We start from the raw sequence: 27,308 nt of genomic DNA, 5'->3' as shown, positions 1-27,308 counted from the left end.
GTACACGGAGGATATTTTTGCAGAATTCTGCATGCAGAGTCTCAATTTGGTGTTTGTCCCATTTTGTGAAATCTTGGTTGGTGAGCGGACCCCAGACCTCACAACCATAAAGGGCAATGGGCTCTATGACTGATTCAAGTATTTTTAGCCAGATCCTAATTGGTATGTTGAAATTTATGTTCCTTTTGATGGCATAGAAGGCCCTTCTTGCCTTGTCTCTCAGATCGTTCACAGCTTTGTGGAAGTTACCTGTGGTGCTGATGTTTAGGCCGAGGTATGTATAGTTTTTTGTGTGCTCTAGGGCAACGGTGTCTAGATGGAATTTGTGGTCCTGGTGACTGGACCTTTTTTGGAACACCATTATTTTGGTCTTACTGAGATTTACTGTCAGGGCCCAGGTCTGACAGAATCTGTGCAGAAGATCTAGGTGCTGCTGTAGGCCCTCCTTGGTTGGTGACAGAAGCACCAGATCATCAGCAAACAGTAGACATTTGACTTCGGATTCTAGTAGGGTGAGACCGGGTGCTGCAGACTGTTCTAGTGCCCGCGCCAATTCGTTGATATATATGTTGAAGAGGGTGGGGCTTAAGCTGCATCCCTGTCTCACCCCACGACCCTGTGTGAAGAAATGTGTGTGTTTTTTGCCAATTTTAACCGCACACTTGTTGTTTGTGTACATGGATTTTATAATGTCGTATGTTTTACCCCCAACACCACTTTCCATCAATTTGTATAGCAGACCCTCATGCCAAATTGAGTCGAAGGCTTTTTTGAAATCAACAAAGCATGAGAAGACTTTGCCTTTGTTTTGGTTTGTTTGGTTGTCAATTAGGGTGTGTAGGGTGAATACATGGTCTGTTGTACGGTAATTTGGTAAAAAGCCAATTTGACATTTGCTCAGTACATTGTTTTCATTGAGGAAATGTACGAGTCTGCTGTTAATGATAATGCAGAGTATTTTCCCAAGGTTACTGTTGACGCATATTCCAAGGTAGTTATTGGGGTCAAATTTGTCTCCACTTTTGTGGATTGGGGTGATCAGTCCTTGGTTCCAAATATTGGGGAAGATGCCAGAGCTAAGGACGATGTTAAAGAGTTTTAGTATAGCCAATTGGAATTTGTTGTCTGTATATTTGATCATTTCATTAAGGATACCATCAACACCACAGGCCTTTTTGGGTTTGAGGGTTTTTATTTTGTCCTGTAACTCATTCAAGGTAATTGGAGAATCCAATGGGTTCTGGTAGTCTTTAATGGTTGATTCTAGGATTTGTATTTGATCATGTATATGTTTTTGTTCTTTGTTCTTTGTTATAGAGCCAAAAAGATTGGAGAAGTGGTTTACCCATACATCTCCATTTTGGATAGATAATTCTTCGTGTTGTTGTTTGTTTAGTGTTTTCCAATTTTCCCAGAATTGGTTAGAGTCTATGGAGTCTTCAATTACATTGAGCTGATTTCTGACGTGCTGTTCCTTCTTTTTCCGTAGTGTATTTCTGTATTGTTTTAGTGATTCGCCATAGTGAAGGCGTAGACTCAGGTTTTCCGGGTCTCTATGTTTTTGGTTGGACAGGTTCCTCAATTTATTTCTTAGATTTTTGCATTCTTTATCAAACCATTTGTCATTGTTGTTCATTTTCTTCGGTTTTCTATTTGAGATTTTTAGATTTGATAGGGAAGCTGAGAGGTCAAATATACTGTTAAGATTTTCTACTGCCAAGTTTACACCTTCACTATTGCAGTGGAACATTTTACCCAGGAAGTTGTCTAAAAGGGATTGAATTTGCTGTTGCCTAATTGTTTTTTGGTAGGTTTCCAAACTGCATTCCTTCCATCTATAGCATTTCTTAATGTTACTCAGTTCCTTTGGCTTTGATGCCTCATGATTGAGTATTGCTCTGTTCAAGTAGACTGTGATTTTGCTGTGGTCTGATAGGGGTGTCAGTGGGCTGACTGTGAACGCTCTGAGAGACTCTGGGTTGAGGTCAGTGATAAAGTAGTCTACAGTGCTACTGCCAAGAGATGAGCTATAGGTGAACCTACCATAGGAGTCCCCTCGAAGCCTACCATTGACTATGTACATACCCAGCGTGCGACAGAGCTGCAGGAGTTGTGACCCGTTTTTGTTGGTTATGTTGTCATAGTTGTGCCTAGGGGGGCATATGGGGGAGGGAATGCTGTCACCTGCAGGCAGGTGTTTGTCCCCCTGTGTGCTGAGGGTGTCAGGTTCTTGTCCAGTTCTGGCATTTAGGTCGCCACAGACTAATACATGTCCCTGGGCCTGGAAATGATTGATTTCCCCCTCCAGGATGGAGAAGCTGTCTTTATTAAAGTATGGGGATTCTAGTGGGGGGATATAGGTAGCACACAGGAGGACATTTTTCTCTGTTAAGATAATTTCCTTTTGAATTTCTAGCCAAATGTAAAATGTTCCTGTTTTGATTAATTTAATGGAGTGAGTTAGGTCTGCTCTATACCAAATTAGCATTCTCTCTCACTCTCTCTCTCTCTCTCTCTCTCTCTCTCTCTCTCTCTCTCTCTCTCTCTCTCTCTCTCTCTCTCTCTCTCTCTCTCTCTCTCTCTCTCTCTCTCTCTCTCTCTCTCTCTCTCTCTCTCTCTGTCTCTCTCTCTGTCTCTGTCTCTGTCTCTGTCTCTGTCTCTGTCTCTGTCTCTGTCTCTGTCTCTCTCTCTCTCTCTCTGTCTCTCTCTCTGTCTCTGTCTCTGTCTCTGTCTCTGTCTCTGTCTCTCTGTCTCTGTCTCTCTCTCTGTCTCTGTCTCTGTCTCTCTCTCTCTCTCTGTCTCTGTCTCTCTCTCTCTCTCTCTGTCTCTCTCTCTGTCTCTGTCTCTGTCTCTGTCTCTGTCTCTGTCTCTGTCTCTGTCTCTCTGTCTCTGTCTCTGTCTCTCTCTCTCTCTCTCTCTCTCTCTCTCTCTCTCTCTCTCTCTCTCTCTCTCTCTCTCCCTCTCTCTGTCTCTCTCTCTGTCTCTGTCTCTGTCTCTGTCTCTCTGTCTCTGTCTCTCTCTCTCTCTCTCTCTCTCTCTCTCTCTCTCTCTCTCTCTCTCTCTCTCTCTCTGTCAATTCAATTCAATTCAATTCAATTGACTTTATTGACATGGCAAGTTATTATTACTTACATTGTCAAAGTATACATATCGAAAAATTTAAATAAAATATATATGTATATATATACACAAAATATATATATATTTATATATAAATAAATGGTGGGACTAACAGTAATAATAATAGTAGTAGTGGACATGGGATTACCATTAATAACAGCTACAACAACAATATTAATCAGAACAACAATACATTAAAGCAACAGTAGTAGACCAGTGTCAACATGACTGAGAAGACACATGACCTGGTAGTAGACCAGTGTCAACATGACTGAGAAGACACATGACCTGGTACGAAAGACAAAACAAAACTAAGCTAAATGGGAAATATTATCAACATTACTTTGCATTTTTCACTGGCTGTCCCTCAGGCTGTGGCAGGAGGACACATATTTGGCTGCCAAAACTGCACATTTTGGCTTTTCACCCAACAAATATTTGAATTTTTCTTCATCTTTTATAGTTTCAAATTCTTTGTATTGAATTATAATTTTGGGAAAGAAATATGCTCTTAGGTCTGAGTATTTGTCACAGTGTAGTAGGAAATGCACTTCTGTCTCTACCTCTCCCCTGGAGCAGAGTGAGCACAGCCTGTCCTCCCTGGGCAGCCAGGTTTGTCTGTGACGACCGGTCTCTATAGCCAGTCTCTGTCTCTCTCTCTGTCTCTCTCTCTCTCTCTCTCTCTCTCTCTCTCTCTCTCTCTCTCTCTCTCTCTCTCTCTGTCTCTGTCTCTGTCTCTGTCTCTCTCTCTCTCTCTCTCTCTCTCTCTCTCTCTCTCTCTCGCTCTCTCTCTCTCTCTCTCTCTCTCTCTCTGTCTCTGTCTCTGTCTCTGTCTCTGTCTCTCTCTCTGTCTCTCTCTCTGTCTCTGTCTCTGTCTCTCGATGTCATATCTCTCTCTGTCTCTCTCTCTCTCTCTCTCTCTCTCTCTCTCTCTCGCTCTCTCTCTTTTTCTGTATGTCTGTCTGTCTGTCTCTCTCTATCTCATATCTCTCTCTGTCTCTCTCTCTCTCATCTCTCTCTCTCGCTCTCTCTCTCTCTCGCTCTCTCTCATTTTCTGTGTGTCTGTCTGTCTGTTTCTCTCTCTCTCACTCTCTCTCCTCTCTCTCCCCAGCTCTCACCACAGCCTGCAAGCCAATGCTTTAAGCACTCATCACGTCATGCTGATGCTATTTTCTTAATTCAGTAAACTGAGAGTAAACAGAGTAAACTGCTGACTAAGGCTGGGCTGGGCTGAGATAAGGCTGGGCTGAGATAAGGCTGGGCTGGGATAAGGCTGGGTTGGGTTAAGGCTGGGCTGGGTTAAGGCTGTGCTGGGATAAGGCTGGGCTAGGATAATGCTGGGCTGGGATAAAGCTATGCTGCGATAAGGCTGGGCTAGGATAAGGCTGGGCTGGGATGAGGCTGGGCTGGGATAAGGCTGGGCTGGGATACGGCTGGGCTGGGATAAGGCTGGGCTGGGATAAGGCTGGGCTGGGATACGGCTGGGCTGGGATAAGGCTGGGCTGGGATAAGGCTGGGCTGGGATACGGCTGGGCTGGGATAAGGCTGGGCTGGGATACGGCTGGGCTGGGATAAGGCTGGGCTGGGATACGGCTATGCTGCGATATGTGTGTGAGGCTGGTTAAGTCCTCTCCCTCAGCCAGCGCCTTGTTAAGGTTATGCAGCAGAGATTAACACAGCACAGTGACAGGCAGAGGAGAGGAGAGGAGAGGAGAAGAGAAGCAAAGAGAAGAGAAGAGAAGAGAAGAGAAGAGAAGAGAAGAGAAGAGAGGAGAGGAGAGGAGAGGAGAGGAGAGGAGAAGAGAAGAGAAGAGAAGAGAAGAGAGGAGAAGAGAAGAGAAGAGAAGAGAAGAGAAGAGAAGAGAAGAGAAGAGAAGAGAAGAGAAGAGAGGAGAGGAGAGGAGAGGAGAGGAGAGGAGAGGAGAGGAGAGGAGAGGAGAAGAGAAGAGAAGAGAAGAGAAGAGAAGAGAAGAGAAGAGAAGAGAAGAGAAGAGAAGAGAAGAGAAGAGAAGAGGAGAGGAGAGGAGAGGAGAGGAGAGGAGAGGAGAGGAATGAAGAATGCAAAAACCTAAGAAAGAAATGTAGAAACCTGTCCAACCAAAAACATAGAGACCCAGAAAGCCTGAGTCTACGCCTTCACTATGGTGAATCACTAAAACAATACAGAAATACACTACGGAAAAAGAAGGAACAGCACGTCAGAAATCAGCTCAATGTAACTAAAAATCCATAGACTCTGACCACTTCTGGGAAAATTGGAAAACACTAAACAAACAACAACACAAATAGTTATCTATCTAGAACGGAGACTTGGTAAACCACTTGTACAATTTTTCTGGCTATAATAAAGAACAAACAGAAAAAATATATAAATTATCAAATACAAAATCATAGAATCAACTACTAAAGACGACCAGAACCCACTGGATTCTCCAATTACATTGAATGAACTACAATGAACTGTTAAATTAGTAGAGGAGACAGGAGAGGAGTAGAGGAGAGGAAGAGGAGAGGAGTAGAGGAGAGGAGAGGAGTAGAGGAGAGGAAGAAGACAGGAGAGGAGTAGAGTAGAGGAAGAGGACAGGAGAGGAGTAGAGGAGAGGAAGAGGAGTAGAGGAGAGAAGAGGACAGGAGAGGAGTAGAGGAGAGGAAGAGGAGTAGAGGAGAGAAGAGGACAGGAGAGGTGTAGAGGAGAGGAAGAGGACAGGAGAGGTGTAGAGGAGAGGAAGAGGAGAGGAGTAGAGGAGAGGAAGAAGACAGGAGAGGAGTAGAGGAGAGGAGAGGAAGAGGACAGGAGAGGAGTAGAGGAGAGGAAGAGGACAGGAGAGGAGGAGAGGAGAGGAAGAGGAGTAGAGGAGAGAAGAGGAGATGAAGAGGAGTAGAGGAGAGGAAGAGGAGTAGAGGAGAGAAGAGGACAGGAGAGGAGTAGAGGAGAGGAAGAGGACAGGAGAGGAGTGGAGGAGAGAAGAGGACAGGAGAGGAGTAGAGGAGAGGAAGAGGACAGGAGAGGAGTAGAGGAGAGGAAGATGAGTAGAGGAGAGAAGAGGACATGAGAGGAGTAGAGGAGAGAAAAGGACAGGAGAGGAGTAGAGGAGAGGAAGAGGACAGCAGAGGAGTAGAGGAGAGGAAGAGGACAGGAGAGGAGGAGAGAGGAGAGGAAGAGGACAGGAGAGGAGTAGAGGACAGGAAGAGGACAGGAGAGGAGTAGAGGAGAGGAAGAGGACAGGAGAGGAGTAGAGGAGAGGAAGAGGAGTAGAGGAGAGAAGAGGACAGGAGGGGAGTAGAGGCGAGGAAGAGGACAGGAGAGGAGTAGAGGAGAGGAAGAGGACAGGAGAGGAGTAGAGGAGAGGAGAGGACAGGAGAGGGGTAGAGTAGAGGAAGAGGAGTAGAGGAGAGAAGAGGACAGGAGAGGAGTAGAGGAGAGGAAGAGGACAGGAGAGGAGTAGAGGAGAGGAGAGGAGGAGAGGAGAGGAAGAGGAGAGGAGTAGAGGAGAGGAAGAGGACAGGAGAGGAGGAGAGGAAGAGGACAGGAGAGGAGTAGAGGAGAGGAAGAGGACAGGAGAGGAGTAGAGGAGAGGAAGAGGACAGGAGAGGAGTAGAGGAGAGGTAGAGGACAGGATAGGAGTAGAGGAGAGGAAGAGGACAGGAGAGGAGCAGAGGACGAGGACAGGAGAGGAGTAGAGGAGAGTAAGAGGACATGAGAGGAGTAGAGGAGAGGAAGAGGACAGGAGAGGAGGAGAGGAGAGGAAGAGGACAGGAGAGGAGTAGAGGAGAGGAAGAGGACAGGAGAGGAGTAGAGGAGAGGAAGAGGACAGGAGAGGAGTAGAGGAGAGGAAGAGGATAGGAGAGGAGTAGATGACAGGAGAGGAAGAGGACAGGAGAGGAGTAGAGGACAGGAGAGGAAGAGGACAGGAGAGGAGTAGAGGAGAGGAGAGGAGAGGACAGGAGAGGAGTAGAGGAGAGGAAGAGGACAGGAGAGGTGTAGAGGAGAGGAAGAGGACAGGAGAGGAGTAGAGGAGAGGAAGAGGAGAGGAGAGGAGGAGAGGAAGAGGACAGGAGAGGAGTAGAGGAGAGGAAGAGGACAGGAGAGGAGTAGAGGAGAGGAAGAGGACAGGAGAGGTGTAGAGGAGAGGAAGAGGACAGGAGAGGTGTAGAGGAGAGGAAGAGGAGAGGAGTAGAGGAGAGGAGTAGAGGAGAGGAAGAAGACAGGAGAGGAGTAGAGGAGAGGAAGAAGAGAGGAGAGGAGTAGAGGAGAGGAAGAGGAGTAGAGGAGAGAAGAGGACAGGAGAGGAGTAGAGGAGAGGAAGAGGAGTAGAGGAGAGAAGAGGACAGGAGAGGAGTAGAGGAGAGGAAGAGGACAGGAGAGGAGTAGAGGAGAGGAGATGAAGAGGACAGGAGAGGAGGAGAGGAAGAGGAGTAGAGGAGAGAAGAGGAGATGAAGAGGAGTAGAGGAGAGGAAGAGGAGTAGAGGAGAGAAGAGGACAGGAGAGGAGTAGAGGAGAGGAAGAGGACAGGAGAGGAGTGGAGGAGAGAAGAGGGCAGGAGAGGAGTAGAGGAGAGGAAGAGGACAGGAGAGGAGTAGAGGAGAGGAAGATGAGTAGAGGAGAGAAGAGGACATTAGAGGAGAGAAGAGGACAGGAGAGGAGTAGAGGAGAGGAAGAGGACAGCAGAGGAGTAGAGGAGAGGAAGAGGACAGGAGAGGAGGAGAGAGGAGAGGAAGAGGACAGGAGAGGAGTAGAGGACAGGAAGAGGACAGGAGAGGAGTAGAGGAGAGGAAGAGGACAGGAGAGGAGTAGAGGAGAGGAAGAGGAGTAGAGGAGAGAAGAGGACAGGAGGGGAGTAGAGGCGAGGAAGAGGACAGGAGAGGAGTAGAGGAGAGGAAGAGGACAGGAGAGGAGGAGAGGACAGGAGAGGGGTAGAGTAGAGGAAGAGGAGTAGAGGAGAGAAGAGGACAGGAGAGGAGTAGAGGAGAGGAAGAGGACAGGAGAGGAGTAGAGGAGAGGAGAGGAGGAGAGGAGAGGAAGAGGAGAGGAGGAGAGGAAGAGGACAGGAGAGGAGGAGAGGAAGAGGACAGGAGAGGAGTAGAGGAGAGGAAGAGGACAGGAGAGGAGTAGAGGAGAGGAAGAGGACAGGAGAGGAGTAGAGGAGAGGTAGAGGACAGGATAGGAGTAGAGGAGAGGAAGAGGACAGGAGAGGAGCAGAGGAAGAGGACAGGAGAGGAGTAGAGGAGAGTAAGAGGACATGAGAGGAGTAGAGGAGAGGAAGAGGACAGGAGAGGAGTAGAGGAGCGGAGAGGAAGAGGACAGGAGAGGAGTAGAGGAGAGGAAGAGGACAGGAGAGGAGTAGAGGAGAGGAAGAGGACAGGAGAGGAGTAGAGGAGAGGAAGAGGACAGGAGAGGAGTAGAGGACAGGAGAGGAAGAGGACAGGAGAGGAGTAGAGGACAGGAGAGGAAGAGGACAGGAGAGGAGTAGAGGAGAGGAGAGGAGAGGACAGGAGAGGAGTAGAGGAGAGGAAGAGGACAGGAGAGGTGTAGAGGAGAGGAAGAGGACAGGAGAGGAGTAGAGGAGAGGAAGAGGAGAGGAGAGGAAGAGGACAGGAGAGGAGTAGAGGAGAGGAAGAGGACAGGAGAGGAGTAGAGGAGAGGAAGAGGACAGGAGAGGTGTAGAGGAGAGGAAGAGGACAGGAGAGGTGTAGAGGAGAGGAAGAGGAGAGGAGTAGAGGAGAGGAAGAAGACAGGAGAGGAGTAGAGGAGAGGAAGAAGAGAGGAGAGGAGTAGAGGAGAGGAAGAGGAGTAGAGGAGAGAAGAGGACAGGAGAGGAGTAGAGGAGAGGAAGAGGAGTAGAGGAGAGAAGAGGACAGGAGAGGAGTAGAGGAGAGGAAGAGGACAGGAGAGGAGTAGAGGAGAGGAGAGGAAGAGGACAGGAGAGGAGGAGAGGAGAGGAAGAGGAGTAGAGGAGAGAAGAGGAGATGAAGAGGAGTAGAGGAGAGGAAGAGGAGTAGAGGAGAGAAGAGGACAGGAGAGTAGTAGAGGAGAGGAAGAGGACAGGAGAGGAGTGGAGGAGAGAAGAGGGCAGGAGAGGAGTAGAGGAGAGGAAGAGGACAGGAGAGGAGTAGAGGAGAGGAAGATGAGTAGAGGAGAGAAGAGGACATGAGAGGAGTAGAGGAGAGAAGAGGACAGGAGAGGAGTAGAGGAGAGGAAGAGGACAGCAGAGGAGTAGAGGAGAGGAAGAGGACAGGAGAGGAGGAGAGAGGAGAGGAAGAGGACAGGAGAGGAGTAGAGGACAGGAAGAGGACAGGAGAGGAGTAGAGGAGAGGAAGAGGACAGGAGAGGAGTAGAGGAGAGGAAGAGGAGTAGAGGAGAGAAGAGGACAGGAGGGGAGTAGAGGCGAGGAAGAGGACAGGAGAGGAGTAGAGGAGAGGAAGAGGACAGGAGAGGAGTAGAGGAGAGGAGAGGACAGGAGAGGGGTAGAGTAGAGGAAGAGGAGTAGAGGAGAGAAGAGGACAGGAGAGGAGTAGAGGAGAGCAAGAGGACAGGAGAGGAGTAGAGGAGAGGACAGGAGAGGAGGAGAGGAGAGGAAGAGGAGAGAAGTAGAGGAGAGGAAGAGGACAGGAGAGGAGGAGAGGAAGAGGACAGGAGAGGAGTAGAGGAGAGGAAGAGGACAGGAGAGGAGTAGAGGAGAGGAAGAGGACAGGAGAGGAGTAGAGGAGAGGAAGAGGACAGGATAGGAGTAGAGGAGAGGAAGAGGACAGGAGAGGAGGAGAGGAAGAGGACAGGAGAGGAGTAGAGGAGAGTAAGAGGACATGAGAGGAGTAGAGGAGAGGAAGAGGACAGGAGAGGAGTAGAGGAGAGGAGAGGAAGAGGACAGGAGAGGAGTAGAGGAGAGGAAGAGGACAGGAGAGGAGTAGAGGAGAGGAAGAGGACAGGAGAGGAGTAGAGGACAGGAGAGGAAGAGGACAGGAGAGGAGTAGAGGACAGGAGAGGAAGAGGACAGGAGAGGAGTAGAGGAGAGGAGAGGAGAGGACAGGAGAGGAGTGGAGGAGAGGAAGAGGACAGGAGAGGTGTAGAGGAGAGGAAGAGGACAGGAGAGGAGTAGAGGAGAGGAAGAGGAGAGGAGAGGAGAGGAGGAGAGGAAGAGGACAGGAGAGGAGTAGAGGAGAGGAAGAGGACAGGAGAGGAGTAGAGGAGAGGAGTAGAGGAGAGGAAGAGGACAGGAGAGGTGTAGAGGAGAGGAAGAGGACAGGAGAGGAAGAGGAGTAGAGTAGAGGAAGAGGACAGGAGAGGTGTAGAGAAGAGAAGAGGACAGGAGAGGAGTAGAGGAGAGGAAGAGGAGAGGATAGGAGTAGAGGAGAGGAAGATGACAGGAGAGGAGTAGAGGACAGGAGAGGAAGAGGAGAGGAAGAGGACAGGAGAGGAGGAGAGGAGAGGAAGAGGACAGGAGAGGAGTAGAGGAGAGGAAGAGGACAGGAGAGGAGTGGAGGAGAGAAGAGGACAGGAGAGGAGTAGAGGAGAGGAAGAGGACAGGAGAGGAGTAGAGGAGAGGAAGATGAGTAGAGGAGAGAAGAGGACATGAGAGGAGTAGAGGAGAGAAGAGGACAGGAGAGGAGTAGAGGAGAGGAAGAGGACAGCAGAGGAGTAGAGGAGAGGAAGAGGACAGGAGAGGAGGAGAGAGGAGAGGAAGAGGACAGGAGAGGAGTAGAGGACAGGAGAGGAGTAGAGGAGAGGAAGAGGACAGGAGAGGAGTAGAGGAGAGGAAGAGGAGTAGAGGAGAGAAGAGGACAGGAGGGGAGTAGAGGCGAGGAAGAGGACAGGAGAGGAGTAGAGGAGAGGAAGAGGACAGGAGAGGAGTAGAGGAGAGGAGAGGACAGGAGAGGGGTAGAGTAGAGGAAGAGGAGTAGAGGAGAGAAGAGGACAGGAGAGGAGTAGAGGAGAGGAAGAGGACAGGAGAGGAGTAGAGGAGAGGACAGGAGAGGAGGAGAGGAGAGGAAGAGGACAGGAGAGGAGTAGAGGAGAGGAATAGGACAGGAGAGGAGGAGAGGAAGAGGACAGGAGAGGAGTAGAGGAGAGGAAGAGGACAGGAGAGGAGTAGAGGAGAGGAAGAGGACAGGAGAGGAGTAGAGGAGAGGAAGAGGACAGGATAGGAGTAGAGGAGAGGAAGAGGACAGGAGAGGAGGAGAGGAAGAGGACAGGAGAGGAGTAGAGGAGAGTAAGAGGACATGAGAGGAGTAGAGGAGAGGAAGAGGACAGGAGAGTAGTAGAGGAGAGGAGAGGAAGAGGACAGGAGAGGAGTAGAGGAGAGGAAGAGGACAGGAGAGGAGTAGAGGAGAGGAAGAGGACAGGAGAGGAGTAGAGGAGAGGAAGAGGACAGGAGAGGAGTAGAGGACAGGAGAGGAAGAGGACAGGAGAGGAGTAGAGGACAGGAGAGGAAGAGGACAGGAGAGGAGTAGAGGAGAGGAGAGGAGAGGACAGGAGAGGAGTAGAGGAGAGGAAGAGGACAGGAGAGGTGTAGAGGAGAGGAAGAGGAGTAGAGGAGAGGAAGAGGAGAGGAAGAGGACAGGAGAGGAGTAGAGGAGAGGAAGAGGACAGGAGAGGAGTAGAGGAGAGGAAGAGGACAGGAGAGGTGGAGAGGAAGAGGACAGGAGAGGAAGAGGAGTAGAGTAGAGGAAGAGGACAGGAGAGGAGTAGAGGAGAGGAAGAGGACAGGATAGGAGTAGAGGAGAGGAAGAGGACAGGAGAGGAGGAGAGGAAGAGGACAGGAGAGGAGTAGAGGAGAGTAAGAGGACATGAGAGGAGTAGAGGAGAGGAAGAGGACAGGAGAGGAGTAGAGGAGAGGAGAGGAAGAGGACAGGAGAGGAGTAGAGGAGAGGAAGAGGACAGGAGAGGAGTAGAGGAGAGGAAGAGGACAGGAGAGGAGTAGAGGACAGGAGAGGAAGAGGACAGGAGAGGAGTAGAGGAAAGGAGAGGAAGAGGACAGGAGAGGAGTAGAGGAGAGGAGAGGAGAGGACAGGAGAGGAGTGGAGGAGAGGAAGAGGACAGGAGAGGTGTAGAGGAGAGGAAGAGGACAGGAGAGGAGTAGAGGAGAGGAAGAGGAGAGGAGAGGAGGAGAGGAAGAGGACAGGAGAGGAGTAGAGGAGAGGAAGAGGACAGGAGAGGAGTAGAGGAGAGGAGTAGAGGAGAGGAAGAGGACAGGAGAGGTGTAGAGGAGAGGAAGAGGACAGGAGAGGAAGAGGAGTAGAGTAGAGGAAGAGGACAGGAGAGGTGTAGAGAAGAGAAGAGGACAGGAGAGGAGTAGAGGAGAGGAAGAGGAGAGGATAGGAGTAGAGGAGAGGAAGATGACAGGAGAGGAGTAGAGGACAGGAGAGGAAGAGGAGAGGAAGAGGAAAGGAGAGGAGGAGAGGAGAGGAAGAGGACAGGAGAGGAGTAGAGGAGAGGAAGAGGACAGGAGAGGAGTGGAGGAGAGAAGAGGACAGGAGAGGAGTAGAGGAGAGGAAGAGGACAGGAGAGGAGTAGAGGAGAGGAAGATGAGTAGAGGAGAGAAGAGGACGTGAGAGGAGTAGAGGAGAGAAGAGGACAGGAGAGGAGTAGAGGAGAGGAAGAGGACAGCAGAGGAGTAGAGGAGAGGAAGAGGACAGGAGAGGAGGAGAGAGGAGAGGAAGAGGACAGGAGAGGAGTAGAGGACAGGAAGAGGACAGGAGAGGAGTAGAGGAGAGGAAGAGGACAGGAGAGGAGTAGAGGAGAGGAAGAGGAGTAGAGGAGAGAAGAGGACAGGAGGGGAGTAGAGGCGAGGAAGAGGACAGGAGAGGAGTAGAGGAGAGGAAGAGGACAGGAGAGGAGTAGAGGAGAGGAGAGGACAGGAGAGGGGTAGAGTAGAGGAAGAGGAGTAGAGGAGAGAAGAGGATAGGAGAGGAGTAGAGGAGAGGAAGAGGACAGGAGAGGAGTAGAGGAGAGGACAGGAGAGGAGGAGAGGAGAGGAAGAGGACAGGAGAGGAGTAGAGGAGAGGAATAGGACAGGAGAGGAGGAGAGGAAGAGGACAGGAGAGGAGTAGAGGAGAGGAAGAGGACAGGAGAGGAGTAGAGGAGAGGAAGAGGACAGGAGAGGAGTAGAGGAGAGGATAGGAGTAGAGGAGAGGAAGAGGACAGGAGAGGAGGAGAGGAAGAGGACAGGAGAGGAGTAGAGGAGAGTAAGAGGACATGAGAGGAGTAGAGGAGAGGAAGAGGACAGGAGAGTAGTAGAGGAGAGGAGAGGAAGAGGACAGGAGAGGAGTAGAGGAGAGGAAGAGGACAGGAGAGGAGTAGAGGAGAGGAAGAGGACAGGAGAGGAGTAGAGGAGAGGAAGAGGACAGGAGAGGAGTAGAGGACAGGAGAGGAAGAGGACAGGAGAGGAGTAGAGGACAGGAGAGGAAGAGGACAGGAGAGGAGTAGAGGAGAGGAGAGGAGAGGACAGGAGAGGAGTAGAGGAGAGGAAGAGGACAGGAGAGGTGTAGAGGAGAGGAAGAGGAGAGGAGTAGAGGAGAGGAAGAGGAGAGGAGAGGAGGAGAGGAAGAGGACAGGAGAGGAGTAGAGGAGAGGAAGAGGACAGGAGAGGAGTAGAGGAGAGGAAGAGGACAGGAGAGGTGGAGAGGAAGAGGACAGGAGAGGAAGAGGAGTAGAGTAGAGGAAGAGGACAGGAGAGGTGTAGAGAAGAGAAGAGGACAGGAGAGGAGTAGAGGAGATGAAGAGGAGAGGATAGGAGTAGAGGAGAGGAAGAGGACAGGAGAGGAGTAGAGGACAGGAGAGGAAGAGGAGAGGAAGAGGACAGGAGAGGAGTAGAGGAGAGGAAGAGGACAGGAGAGGAGTAGAGGAGAGGAAGAGGACATGAGAGGAGTAGAGGAGAGGAAGAGGACAGGAGAGGAGGAGAGGGAGAGGACAGGAGAGGAGTAGAGGAGAGGAAGAGGACAGGAGAGGAGTAGAGGAGAGGAAGAGGACAGGAGAGGAGTAGAGGAGAGGAAGAGGACAGGAGAGGTGGAGAGGAAGAGGACAGGAGAGGAGTAGAGGAGAGGAAGAGGACAGGAGAGGAGTAGAGGAGAGGAAGAGGACAGGAGAGGAGTAGAGGAGAGGAAGAGGACAGGAGAGGAGTAGAGGAGAGGAAGAGGAGAGGAGTAGAGGAGAGGAAGAGGACAGGAGAGGAGTAGAGGAGAGGAAGAGGAGTAGAGGAGAGAAGAGGACAGGAGAGGAGTAGAGGAGAGGAAGAGGACAGGAGAGGAGTAGAGGAGAGGAAGAGGACAGGAGAGGAGTAGAGGAGAGGAAGAGGACAGGAGAGGAGTAGAGGAGAGGAAGAGGACAGGAGAGGAGTGGATGAGAGACATGTATGGATTCCCACTCTGCAACCCTTGGATGTGTGACCTCATGTTTCAAAGGTTTTTAGGGGAAGCTCTTTCAATGTTAAGAGGATTTTTACAGATTTAATCAGGATTTAGAGTTTCTGTCACAGAAAGTCTAGAGGTCAGGGCGCCACGGGCGTTAAACCACAGGAGGGGAAAACCCTGGACAACACACTGATACAATGTTTCCACTATAATCACATTGGACGATAGACAGTACCTGGGGCGGAAAACACAGAACAGGTTATTCTCTCACGCAGAACACAGGGATATGTGTGAGGTCATATGAGAGAGAGAGAGAGAGAATATGAGAGAGAGAGAGAGAGAGAGAGAGAGAGAGAGAGAGAGAGAGAGAGAGAGAGAGAGAGAGAGAGAGAGAGAGAGAGAGAGAGAGAGAGAGAGAGAGAGAGAGAGAGAGAGAGAGAGAGAGAGAGAGAGAGAGACTTAGGGGCATGTAAAGAGAGACGGTGAGAGCAGGGAACAGAGACTTGGGAGGCCTCCCTTTCTATTGAAATGATCCGGTGGATTAGCGGCGGAGGGTGGGAGGAGGTATATTCAAAGTGGCTTAAAATCTGAATCCCCTTTTAGTGTACCACTAATGAGACAGACAAGCTTTTAGGAACTTTCACTGAGGTTATGTACCAAATGGTATCCTATTCCCTTTACAGTGCACTACTGTTGACCAGAGCCTATGATTGGAGAGGAGGTTTGGGGGGGGGGTAGATCGCCCCGTGTGGCTCTGGATCAAAGTAGTGCCCTATAATGAGAACAGGGTGCCGTTTGGGACACGTTCTCCTTTTTGGTTTCCTGACACACTAACCTCTCCCACCCTGAGCTGTCATCCCTCTGTAATAACCACTTCAAGAAGAAGAGGGCTTTTCTTAATCTTTACATCTCTCCACCCTGCTGGAGCTAACTATCCTGCTTAATGGTTCTGCCTATCAACACAGCGGGACTTGTTTCTCATGTAGATTGACAGAACTTTGAGTGTTCAAATGGAGGAAGGGGAGGGTTCTAGAGTAAATTGGACAACAATCCAACAGTGATGATATAGTATACTGTGGAGATATCTACTGCTTTCATTTTTTTTGTTGTTGCATGTTTTCAAGTTTAATTGTATAATTATATAGTGACCCTAATTTAATCCGGTGGCGAAAACATGACAGATGAATTGCGAATGAAGCGTAGTAGATCTGGGGTGGGTGTATAGGAATAGGGTGGGTATATTATAATAGGGTGGGTATATTATAATAGGTTGGGTATATTATAATAGGGTGGGTATATTATAATAGGGTGGGTATATTATAATAGGTTGGGTATATTATAATAGGGTGGGTATATTATAATAGGTTTCGTATATTATAATAGGTTGGGTATATTATAATAGGGTGGGTATATTATAATAGGTTGGGTATATTATAATAGGTTGGGTATATTATAATAGGGTGGGTATATTATAATAGGTTGGGTATATTATAATAGGTTGGGTATATTATAATAGGTTGGGTATATTATAATAGGGTGGGTATATTATAATAGGTTGGGTATATTATAATAGGGTGGGTATATTATAATAGGTTGGGTATATTATAATAGGTTGGGTATATTATATTAGGGTGGGTATATTATAATAGGTTGGGTATATTATAATAGGGTGGGTATATTATAATAGGTTGGGTATATTATAATAGGGTGGGTATATTATATATTATATTATATATATAGTATCTCACAGCAGATAGCTTCAGTTTTATCTCTCAGCAGATAGCTTCAGTTTTATCTCACAGCAGATAGCTTCAGTTTTATCTCTCAGCAGATAGCTTCAGTTTTATCTCACAGCAGATAGCTTCAGTTTTATCTCACAGCAGATAGCTTCAGTTGTATCTCTCAGCAGATAGCTTCAGTTTTATCTCACAGCAGATAGCTTCAGTTTTATCTCTCAGCAGATAGCTTCAGTTTTACCTCACAGCAGATAGCTTCAGTTTTATCTCACAGCAGATAGCTTCAGTTTTATCTCTCAGCAGATAGCTTCAGTTTTATCTCACAGCAGATAGCTTCAGTTTTATCTCACAGCAGATAGCTTCAGTTGTATCTCACAGCAGATAGCTTCAGTTTTATCTCACAGCAGATAGCTTCAGTTTTATCTCTCAGCAGATAGCTTCAGTTTTATCTCACAGCAGATAGCTTCAGTTTTATCTCACAGCAGATAGCTTCAGTTTTATCTCACAGCAGATAGCTTCAGTTGTATCTCACAGCAGATAGCTTCAGTTTTATCTCACAGCAGATAGCTTCAGTTGTATCTCACAGCAGATAGCTTCAGTTTTATCTCACAGCAGATAGCTTCAGTTGTATCTCACAGCAGATAGCTTCAGTTGTATCTCACAGCAGATAGCTTCAGTTTTATCTCTCAGCAGATAGCTTCAGTTGTATCTCACAGCAGATAGCTTCAGTTGTATCTCTCAGCAGATAGCTTCAGTTTTATCTCTCAGCAGATAGCTTCAGATTTCTCTTTTTTTAATATATTTGTTTATTTATTTATTGAATATCCAAAACATACAATATACTTGCAGTGAAACCACTCAGCAACTACATCATACCAGTCATTAACAGATTCCCATTCAGAGCGACACACAGAAGCATCCAGGGTCAATGCCCTGTTCAAGGGCACGTTGACAGATCTCCCACCAGGCCAAAAAACCTGAACCCCAACCCTCCAAGTTCGGGTTCCCCAATAGCTGTCCCTCAACCATTCGAGCCCCCCCCCCCCCAAGAAGAAAAAACAAAAAATAAAATTAATTCCATTCCCCCAAGAACCCCCCAGTGCACCAACAACCAAGAGAACTAAAGAGAAAAAAGTTAAAGACAGAAGAAAACAGCAAAAAACAATGCAACATTTTTAAAAATAATTAATACAATTTTAAACAAAGGACATCAAGGACAACTGAAATCATAACAGCAATGCCAACTGTATATGTTTGTGTGCATGTCTGGCACTATTACATGTATGTGTGTGTTCTTGTATGTGTTTATTTGAATGAGAGTGTGTGTATATGCATGTGTACAAACACCTGCTGGTCAAAGATTTAAAAGAAAAAATAATTTAAAAAAGTACATTTCAATGACACTGAGGGGCAGTGTTTTTACAACTAATGTCGGTTTGACGGCATCATCCTCAGGCAAACCGACATTAGTTGTAAAAACACTGCCCCTCAGTGTCATTGAAATGTACTTTTTAAATTTAAATTTAAATGTTTTATCTTTGACCATCATTCTACCTTTTACACAGAAACTCCCCTCCCACTTGTCTCCAATTCCACATCCCAACCCTCAGCTTCCCTCAGCCCATTCCGTCTATCTCTGCTGGCCACCCACTTCGGGTTTCTACGCAACACATATCTTTAAACTATGCTGTGATGTTTAACGTACAATTTCAATCTATCTAATCGAATAGAATCCACAGATTGCGAGTTGAAGATAAATACTTTAACTAAGAGTATTAGTATATTAGTAATTGACTGACCCGGTCTCTCCAGATCTCCTAACAGTACTATTTCTAGGGTAATTTTAGATCAATGCTATGCATTTTCAGCCATTCCTGAACCTGAGACCAGAAACAGGCTACCTGAGGGCAATACCAAAATAAATGGTCTATTGATTCTGTATCCTCACAACAAAATCTGCAGAGCTTCGACGATTGAATGCCCCAAATATTCAACATTTTGTTTGGTGGCAAGAAATCTATATAATAATTTTAGCCTAAAAGCACGAAGTCTTGAATCTTGCGTTGTTTTGTATATCAACTCATACCATGGAATCGGTACATCAAAAATCTCTTCCCAACTATTTTGCAATCTGTATGGCCCAGTTGTCATCATCCTGGTCCTCAAATGAAACTGGTATACTTTCCTATTTATGCTGTTTTTATTCCTCCACCAGTTTAGATCCTTTATATTGGGCAGACAGACCAGTTCACTACCTCCTCCCGCTGCCACCTGCCTCCTCCAGTTGGGATCCTTTATATTGGGCAGACAGACCAGTTCCCTACCTCCTCCCGCTGCCACCTGCCTCCTCCAGTTGTGATCCTTTATATTGGGCAGACAGACCAGTTCCCTACCTCCTCCCGCTGCCACCTGCCTCCTCCAGTTGTGATCCTTTATATTGGGCAGACAGACCAGTTCCCTACCTCCTCCCGCTGCCACCTGCCTCCTCCAGTTTGATCCTTTATATTGGGCAGACAGACCAGTTCCCTACCTCCTCCAGTTTTGATCCTTTATATTGGGCAGACAGACCAGTTCCCTACCTCCTCCAGTTTGATCCTTTATATTGGGCAGACAGACCAGTTCCCTACCTCCTCCAGTTTAGATCCTTTATATTGGGCAGACAGACCAGTTCCCTGCCTCCTCCCGCTGCCACCTGACTCCTCCATTTCTGGGGTATTGCTGTAATCAATTGGTTGTAATCTTGGATTGAGAAGACCTTCCCGTACAAATCTTCATGAAGGACATAACTCTACCATTCCAATTTACAAAATCATTTAAGAACAAAATACCCTTTTCAAACATCTTTCCCATAAATACAGGTATTTTATCAACCAAATCAAATCAAATCAAATCAAATTTTATTAGTCACATACACATGGTTAGCAGATGTTAATGCGAATGTAGCGAAATGCTTGTGCTTCTAGTTCCGACAATGCAGTAATAACCAACAGTAATCTAACCTAACAATTCCACACTACTACCTTACACACACACACAAGTGTAAAGGGATAAAGAATATGTACATAAAGATATATGAATGAGTGGTGGTACAGAACGGCATGGCAGATGCAGTAGATGGTATAGAGTACGGTATATACATATGAGATGAGTACTGTAGGGTATGTAAACATAAGTGGCATAGTTTAAAGTGGCTAGTGGTACATGTATTGCATAAAGATGGCAAGATGCAGTAGATGATATAGAGTACAGTATATATACATATGAGATGGGTAATGTAGGGTATGTAAACATTGTATTAAGTGGCATTGCTTAAAGTGGCTAGTGGTACATTTTTACATAATTTCCATCAATTCCCATTTTTAAAGTGGCTGGAGTTGAGTCAGTATGTTGGCAGCGGCCGCTAAATGTTAGTGGTGGCTGTTTAACAGTCTGATGGCCTTGAGATAGAAGCTGTTTTTCAGTCTCTCGGTCCCTGCTTTGATGCACCTGTACTGACCTCGCCTTCTGGATGATAGCGGGGTGAACAGGCAGTGGCTTGGGTGGTTGTTGTCCTTGATGATCTTTATGGCCTTCCTGTGACATCGGGTGGTGTAGGTGTCCTGGAGGGCAGGTAGTTTGCCCCTGGTGATGCGTTCTGCAGACCTCACTACCCTCTGGAGAGCCTTACGGTTGTGGGCGGAGCAGTTGCCGTACCAGGCGGTGATACAGCCCGACAGGATGCTCTCGATTGTGCATCTGTAGAAGTTTGTGAGTGCTTTTGGTGACAAGCCGAATTTCTTCAGCCTCCTGAGGTTGAAGAGGCGCTGCTGCGCCTTCTTCACAACGCTGTCTGTGTGGGTGGACCAGTTCAGTTTGTCCGTGATGTGTACACCGAGGAACTTAAAACTTTCCACCTTCTCCACTACTGACCCGTCGATGTGGATAGGGGGGTGCTCCCTCTGCTGTTTCCTGAAGTCCACAATCATCTCCTTTGTTTTGTTGACGTTGAGTATGAGGTTATTTTCCTGACACCACACTCCGAGGGCCCACACCTCCTCCCTGTAGGCCGTCTCGTCGTTGTTGGTGATCAAGCCTACCACTGTAGTGTCATCCGCAAACTTGATGATTGAGTTGGAGGCGTGCATGGCCACGCAGTCGTGGGTGAACAGGGAGTACAGGAGAGGGCTCAGAACGCACCCTTGTGGGGCCCCAGTGTTGAGGATCAGCGGGGTGGAGATGTTGTTACCTACCCTCACCACCTGGGGGCGGCCCGTCAGGAAGTCCAGGACCCAGTTGCACAGGGCGGGGTCGAGACCCAGGGTCTCGAGCTTGATGACGAGTTTGGAGGGTACTATGGTGTTAAATGCTGAGCTGTAATCGATGAACAGCATTCTCACATGGGTATTCCTCTTGTCCAGATGGGTTAGGGCAGTGTGCAGTGTGGTTGCGATTGCGTCGTCTGTGGACCTATTGGGTCGGTAAGCAAATTGGAGTGGGTCTAGGGTGTCCGGTAGGGTGGAGGTGATATGGTCCTTGACTAGTCTCTCAAAGCACTTCATGATGACGGAAGTGAGTGCTACGGGGCGGTAGTCGTTTAGCTCAGTTACCTTAGCTTTCTTGGGAACAGGAACAATGGTGGCCCTCTTGAAGCATGTGGGAACAGCAGACTGGGATAAGGATTGATTGAATATGTCCGTAAACACACCAGCCAGCTGGTCTGCGCATGCTCTGAGGACGCGGCTGGGAATGCCGTCTGGGCCTGCAGCCTTGCGAGGGTTAACACGTTTAAATGTTTTACTCACCTCGGCTGCAGTGAAGGAGAGCCCGCAGGTTTTGGTAGGGGGCCGTGTCAGTGGCACTGTATTGTCCTCAAAGCGGGCAAAAAAGTTGTTTAGCCTGTCTGGGAGCAAGACATCCTGGTCCGCGACGGGGCTGGTTTTCTTTTTGTAATCCGTGATTGACTGTAGACCCTGCCACATACCTCTTGTGTCTGAGCTGTTGAATTGCGACTCGATTTTGTCTCTGTACTGAGACTTAGCCTGTTTGATTGCCTTGCGGAGAGAATAGCTACACTGTTTGTATTCGGTCATGCTTCCGGTCACCTTGCCCTGGTTAAAAGCAGTGGTTCGCGCTTTCAGTTTCACGCGAATGCTGCCGTCAATCCACGGTTTCTGGTTTGGGAATGTTTTTATCGTTGCTGTGGGTACGACATCGTCAATGCACTTCCTAATGAACTCGCTCACCGAATCAGCATATTCGTCAATATTGTTGTTGGACGCGATGCGGAACATATTCCAATCCGCGTGATCGAAGCAGTCTTGAAGCGTGGATTCAGATTGGTCGGACCAGCGTTGAACAGACCTGAGCGCGGGAGCTTGTTGTTTGAGTTTTTGTTTGTAGGCTGGAATCAACAAAATGGAGTCGTGGTCAGCTTTTCCGAAAGGGGGGCGGGGGAGGGCCTTATAAGCGTCGCGGAAATTAGTATAACAATGGTCTAGTGTTTTTCCAGCCCTGGTAGCACAATCGATATGCTGATAGAATTTAGGGAGTTTTGTTTTTAGATTAGCCTTGTTAAAATCCCCAGCTACGATGAATGCAGCCTCAGGGTGTGTGGTTTCCAGTTTACAAAGAGTCAGATAAAGTTCGTTCAGGGCCATCGATGTGTCTGCTTGGGGGGGAATGTATACGGCTGTGATTATGATTGACGAGAATTCCCTTGGTAGATAATGCGGTCGACATTTGATTGTGAGGAGTTCTAGATCAGGTGAACAGAACGACTTGAGTTCTTGTGTGTTGTTATGATGATCACACCACTTCTCGTTAATCATAAGGCATACCCCCCCGCCCCTCTTCTTACCGGAAAGATGTTTGTTTCTGTCGGCGCGATGCATGAAGAAACCAGCTGGCTGCACCGACTCCGTTAGCGTCCCTTGAGTTAGCCATGTTTCCGTGAAGCAGAGCACGTTGCAATCCCTGATGTCTCTCTGGAATGCTACCCGTGCTCGGATTTCATCAACCTTATTGTCAAGAGACTGGACATTGGCGAGTAGTATGCTAGGGAGTGGAGCGCGATGTGCCCGTCTCCGAAGCCTGACCACGAGACCGCCACGTTTTCCCCTTTTTCGGCGTCGCACAGGGTCGCCGGCTGGGATCAGATCCATTGTATTGTGTGGAAGGCAAAACACTGGATCCGTTTCGGGAAAGTCATATTCCTGGTAGGAACGATGATGAGTTGACGTTAATCGTATGTTCAGTAGTTCCTCCCGACTGTATGTAATGAAACCTAAGATTACCCGGGGTACCGATGTAAGAAATAACACGTAAAAAAACAAAATACTGCATATTTTCCAAGGAACACGAAGCGAGGCAGCCATCTCTTTTCGGCGCCGGAACAAACCAGCACATTTTAGTTCAGCCATAATATGTGTTGTAATATTTGTTCTATCTTTTCAGGGGGATGAAATTGAAATTGCAGCCAGCTCTGCAATGCTTGATTGAAAAAGAGACATGGCAATCTGCACAAAGGCAAAAAGGCAATTTTTAAAGAATGGATGAGCTTTTCTTAGTAATCTACTTGAGAACCATTTAGTGTTCAAATAAAACTTTTGAATGAGTGAAGCTTTTAGAGAGATGTTTAGTGCTTTTATATCTAATAATCTCAACCCACCCAATTTATATTCATTATATAGATAGGCCCGTTTTATTTTGTCTGGTTTAGCGTCCCAGATAAAAAGCAAAATCTTTTTTGCTCATATGATCTGAAAAACGAATCACCAGGAGTAGGCAGCGCCATACGTAAGTGAGTAAACTGAGATCTGACTAAGGAGTTAATCAGGGCGATTTTTCCATAAATAGACAGGTATTTACCTCTCCATGGTTGCAGGAGCTGGTCCCTACAGAGTCGGTGTCTAACCCACTGTCTCTCTCTCTCTCTCTCTCCGCAGGTCCGTTGAAGCTCGTGGTCCCTACAGAGTCCGTGTCTAACCCACTCTCTCTCTCTCTCTCTCTCTCCGCAGGTCCGTTGAAGCTTGTGGTCCCTACAGAGTCAATGTCTAACCCTCTCTCTCTCTCTCTCTCTCTCCGCAGGTCCGTTGAAGCTCGTGGTCCCTACAGAGTCCGTGTCCTCCTATCTGGGTGACACGGCCCTGCTGCGCTGTGAGGTGACTGGGGATCCCATGCCCGTGGTACGCTGGCAGAAGAACAGAGAGGACCTGCCCCTCACCTTAACCCCAGAGAGCAGAGTGGTGGTACTGCCCTCTGGATCGCTCCAGGTTAGCAAAGTCCAGCCACCAGACTCCGCCACCTACCGCTGCCTGGCAGACAACCCTGGCAGCGCCCGCACCGGCAGTGACGCAGACCTACGCGTGTTGCCAGGTAGGCTACAATAACAAACCCCTCTTGGCAGAGATATTCTAGCGACAACAAGATGTTCTTCTGGGTTCGGAGATGAACTCCTACAGTACTTGACTGTACGGTGGGAGTGGGACACTGGGTATAATTGTAATGCAGTGAAATATCATTTATGATGAATTCATGCTTTGTCCAAATGAGTACATCACCGTGTTTTACTCACAGCGACCTCACAGGAAAACTTGGGCGTATTTCACAATACACGCCTGGACATGTTTTACCTCAGTCACAATAGCAGATGTTTTGTTTGATTTACGTCGCCTTTGTTTTGACAGAGTCATGCGGAGACCAAGGTCTCTTTCACAGATGACCCTGTATCAAAACATACATATAAAAACACAAATATAAACACATTAATATTCACACACCACTATGTCCTAGAGGCACCAATCCATCCCATTTAGAGAGCCTTGGACTGTCCTAGAGACACCAATCCATCCCATTTAGAGAGTCTTGGTCTGTCCTAGAGACACCAATCCATCCCATTTAGAGAGCCTTGGACTGTCCTAGAGACACCAGTCCATCCCATTTAGAGAGCCTTGGACTGTCCTAGAGGCACCAATCCATCCCATTTAGAGAGCCTTGGACTGTCCTAGAGGCACCAATCCATCCCATTTAGAGAGCCTTGGACTGTCCTAGAGACACCAATCCATCCCATTTAGAGAGCCTTGGACTGTCCTAGAGACACCAGTCCATCCCATTTAGAGAGCCTTGGACTGTCCTAGAGACACCAATTCATCCCATTTAGAGAACCTTGGACTGTCCTAGAGACACCAATCCATCCCATTTAGAGAGCCTTGGACTGTCCTAGAGGCACCGATCCATCCCATTTAGAGAACCTTGGACTGTCCTAGAGACACCAATCCATCCCATTTAGAGAACCTTGGACTGTCCTAGAGGCACCAACCCATCCCATTTAGAGAGCCTTGGACTGTCCTAGAGGCACCAATCCATCCCATTTAGAGAACCTTGGACTGTCCTAGAGGCACCAACCCATCCCATTTAGAGAGCCTTGGACTGTCCTAGAGGCACCAATCCATCCCATTTAGAGAGCCTTGGACTGTCCTAGAGACACCAACCCATCCCATTTAGAGAGTCTTGGTCTGTCCTAGAGACACCAATCCATCCCATTTAGAGAGCCTTGGACTGTCTGTCCTAGAGGCACCAACCCATCCCATTTAGAGAGCCTTGGAGATTATTCCACAAGTAAGGTGCCAAAACTCTAACAGCAGATGACCTAACTGGTTGAATATGGAAAGTATCTCCAGAGTTAGACATCTCTCAACCGCGTCTGGTATCTCTGTCCGTTGACCTCCAGCATGATGAATATCCCTGATGTTGTCAGGACGTCGTGTAATTTGATCACTACAGCTGATCCTAGATTTAACTTTAAATGAATGTACTATAGTTCAAAATGTACTCTTGTCTTATCCTTTAAAGGGCTTTGTAGTCTGTACAGTTCAGGTCTCTGGGGAGAAGACATTGATTGATGAGCGGATGGATATATCACATAATCTCTTCCTCTGTTTGTGACCTTTACAGTCCGAGAGACACACAACATCGTTAAGAGAGACTAAAGAGCTCATCCAGACGTTGAACTTGTTTGTCCCCAACTACTCACGATTGAGTGGACCATTCTGTGCAGTTCCTCCTGCTCACAGCAGAACAGACGTTGATCTCACAACAGAATGGAGCAGACGGGACATTCGGTACATATTTATTCTGAACACAATGGCTGTTAACCCTGAGTCTCCTGATGTCGTGTAGGAGACTGTTAACCCTGAGTCTCCTGATGTCGTGTAGGAGACTGTTAACCCTGAGTCTCCTGATGTCGTGTAGGAGGCTGTTAACCCTGAGTCTCCTGATGTCGTGTAGGAGACTGTTAACCCTGAGTCTCCTGATGTCGTGTAGGAGACTGTTAACCCTGAGTCTCCTGATGTCGTGTAGGAGACTGTTAACCCTGAGTCTCCTGATGTCGTGTAGGAGGCTGTTAACCCTGAGTCTCCTGATGTCGTGTAGGAGACTGTTAACCCTGAGTCTCCTGATGTAGTGTAGGAGACTGTTAACCCTGAGTCTCCTGATGTCGTGTAGGAGACTGTTAACCCTGAGTCTCCTGATGTAGTGTAGGAGACTGTTAACCCTGAGTCTCCTGATGTAGTGTAGGAGACTGTTAACCCTGAGTCTCCTGATGTCGTGTAGGAGACTGTTAACCCTGAGTCTCCTGATGTAGTGTAGGAGACTGTTAACCCTGAGTCTCCTGATGTAGTGTAGGAGACTGTTAACCCTGAGTCTCCTGATGTAGTGTAGGAGACTGTTAACCCTGAGTCTCCTGATGTAGTGTAGGAGACTGTTAACCCTGAGTCTCCTGATGTAGTGTAGGAGACTGTTAACCCTGAGTCTCCTGATGTCGTGTAGGAGACTGTTAACCCTGAGTCTCCTGATGTCGTGTAGGAGACTGTTAACCCTGAGTCTCCTGATGTAGTGTAGGAGACTGTTAACCCTGAGTCTCCTGATGTCGTGTAGGAGACTGTTAACCCCGAGTCTCCTGATGTAGTGTAGGAGACTGTTAACCCTGAGTCTCCTGATGTAGTGTAGGAGACTGTTAACCCTGAGTCTCCTGATGTAGTGTAGGAGGCTGTTAACCCCGAGTCTCCTGATTTAGTGTAGGAGACTGTTAACCCTGAGTCTCCTGATGTAGTGTAGGAGACTGTTAACCCTGAGTCTCCTGATGTAGTGTAGGAGACTGTTAACCCTGAGTCTCCTGATTTAGTGTAGGAGACTGTTAACCCTGAGTCTCCTGATGTAGTGTAGGAGACTGTTAACCCTGAGTCTCCTGATGTCGTGTAGGAGACTGTTAACCCTGAGTCTCCTGATGTCGTGTAGGAGACTGTTAACCCTGAGTCTCCTGATGTAGTGTAGGAGACTGTTAACCCTGAGTCTCCTGATGTAGTGTAGGAGACTGTTAACCCTGAGTCTCCTGCTGTAGTGTAGGAGACTGTTAACCCTGAGTCTCCTGATGTAGTGTAGGAGACTGTTAACCCTGAGTCTCCTGATGTAGTGTAGGAGACTGTTAACCCTGAGTCTCCTGATGTCGTGTAGGAGGCTGTTAACCCTGAGTCTCCTGATGTCGTGTAGGAGACTGTTAACCCTGAGTCTCCTGATGTCGTGTAGGAGACTGTTAACCCTGAGTCTCCTGATGTAGTGTAGGAGACTGTTAACCCTGAGTCTCCTGATGTAGTGTAGGAGACTGTTAACCCTGAGTCTCCTGATGTAGTGTAGGAGACTGTTAACCCTGAGTCTCCTGATGTAGTGTAGGAGACTGTTAACCCTGAGTCTCCTGATGTAGTGTAGGAGACTGTTAACCCTGAGTCTCCTGATGTCGTGTAGGAGACTGTTAACCCTGAGTCTCCTGATGTAGTGTAGGAGACTGTTAACCCTGAGTCTCCTGATGTCGTGTAGGAGACTGTTAACCCTGAGTCTCCTGATGTAGTGTAGGAGACTGTTAACCCTGAGTCTCCTGATGTCGTGTAGGAGACTGTTAACCCTGAGTCTCCTGCTGTAGTGTAGGAGACTGTTAACCCTGAGTCTTCTGATGTCGTGTAGGAGACTGTTAACCCTGAGTCTCCTGATGTCGTGTAGGAGACTGTTAACCCTGAGTCTCCTGATGTCGTGTAGGAGAATGTTAACCCTGAGTCTCCTGATGTCGTGTAGGAGACTGT

The 27,308-nt window shown here is 48.0% G+C and overlaps 1 protein-coding gene across 1 annotated transcript in view; it reads left to right on the top strand.

The window, feature by feature from the left end:
* LOC139544425 (netrin receptor DCC-like) overlaps window positions 1-27,308 on the top strand; it is a 653,665-nt gene that overhangs the window by 233,818 nt on the left and 392,539 nt on the right. Inside the window, exon 3 of the mRNA XM_071351497.1 lies at window positions 23,266-23,553. Coding sequence (XP_071207598.1) covers window positions 23,266-23,553 — 288 coding nt within the window. The remainder of the gene's footprint in view (window positions 1-23,265; window positions 23,554-27,308) is intronic.

Source organism: Salvelinus alpinus, chromosome 18 (assembly GCF_045679555.1).
Source record: "Salvelinus alpinus chromosome 18, SLU_Salpinus.1, whole genome shotgun sequence".
Classification (NCBI taxonomy): Eukaryota; Metazoa; Chordata; class Actinopteri; order Salmoniformes; family Salmonidae; genus Salvelinus; species Salvelinus alpinus.
This window is presented reverse-complemented; position numbering and strand designations above follow the sequence as displayed.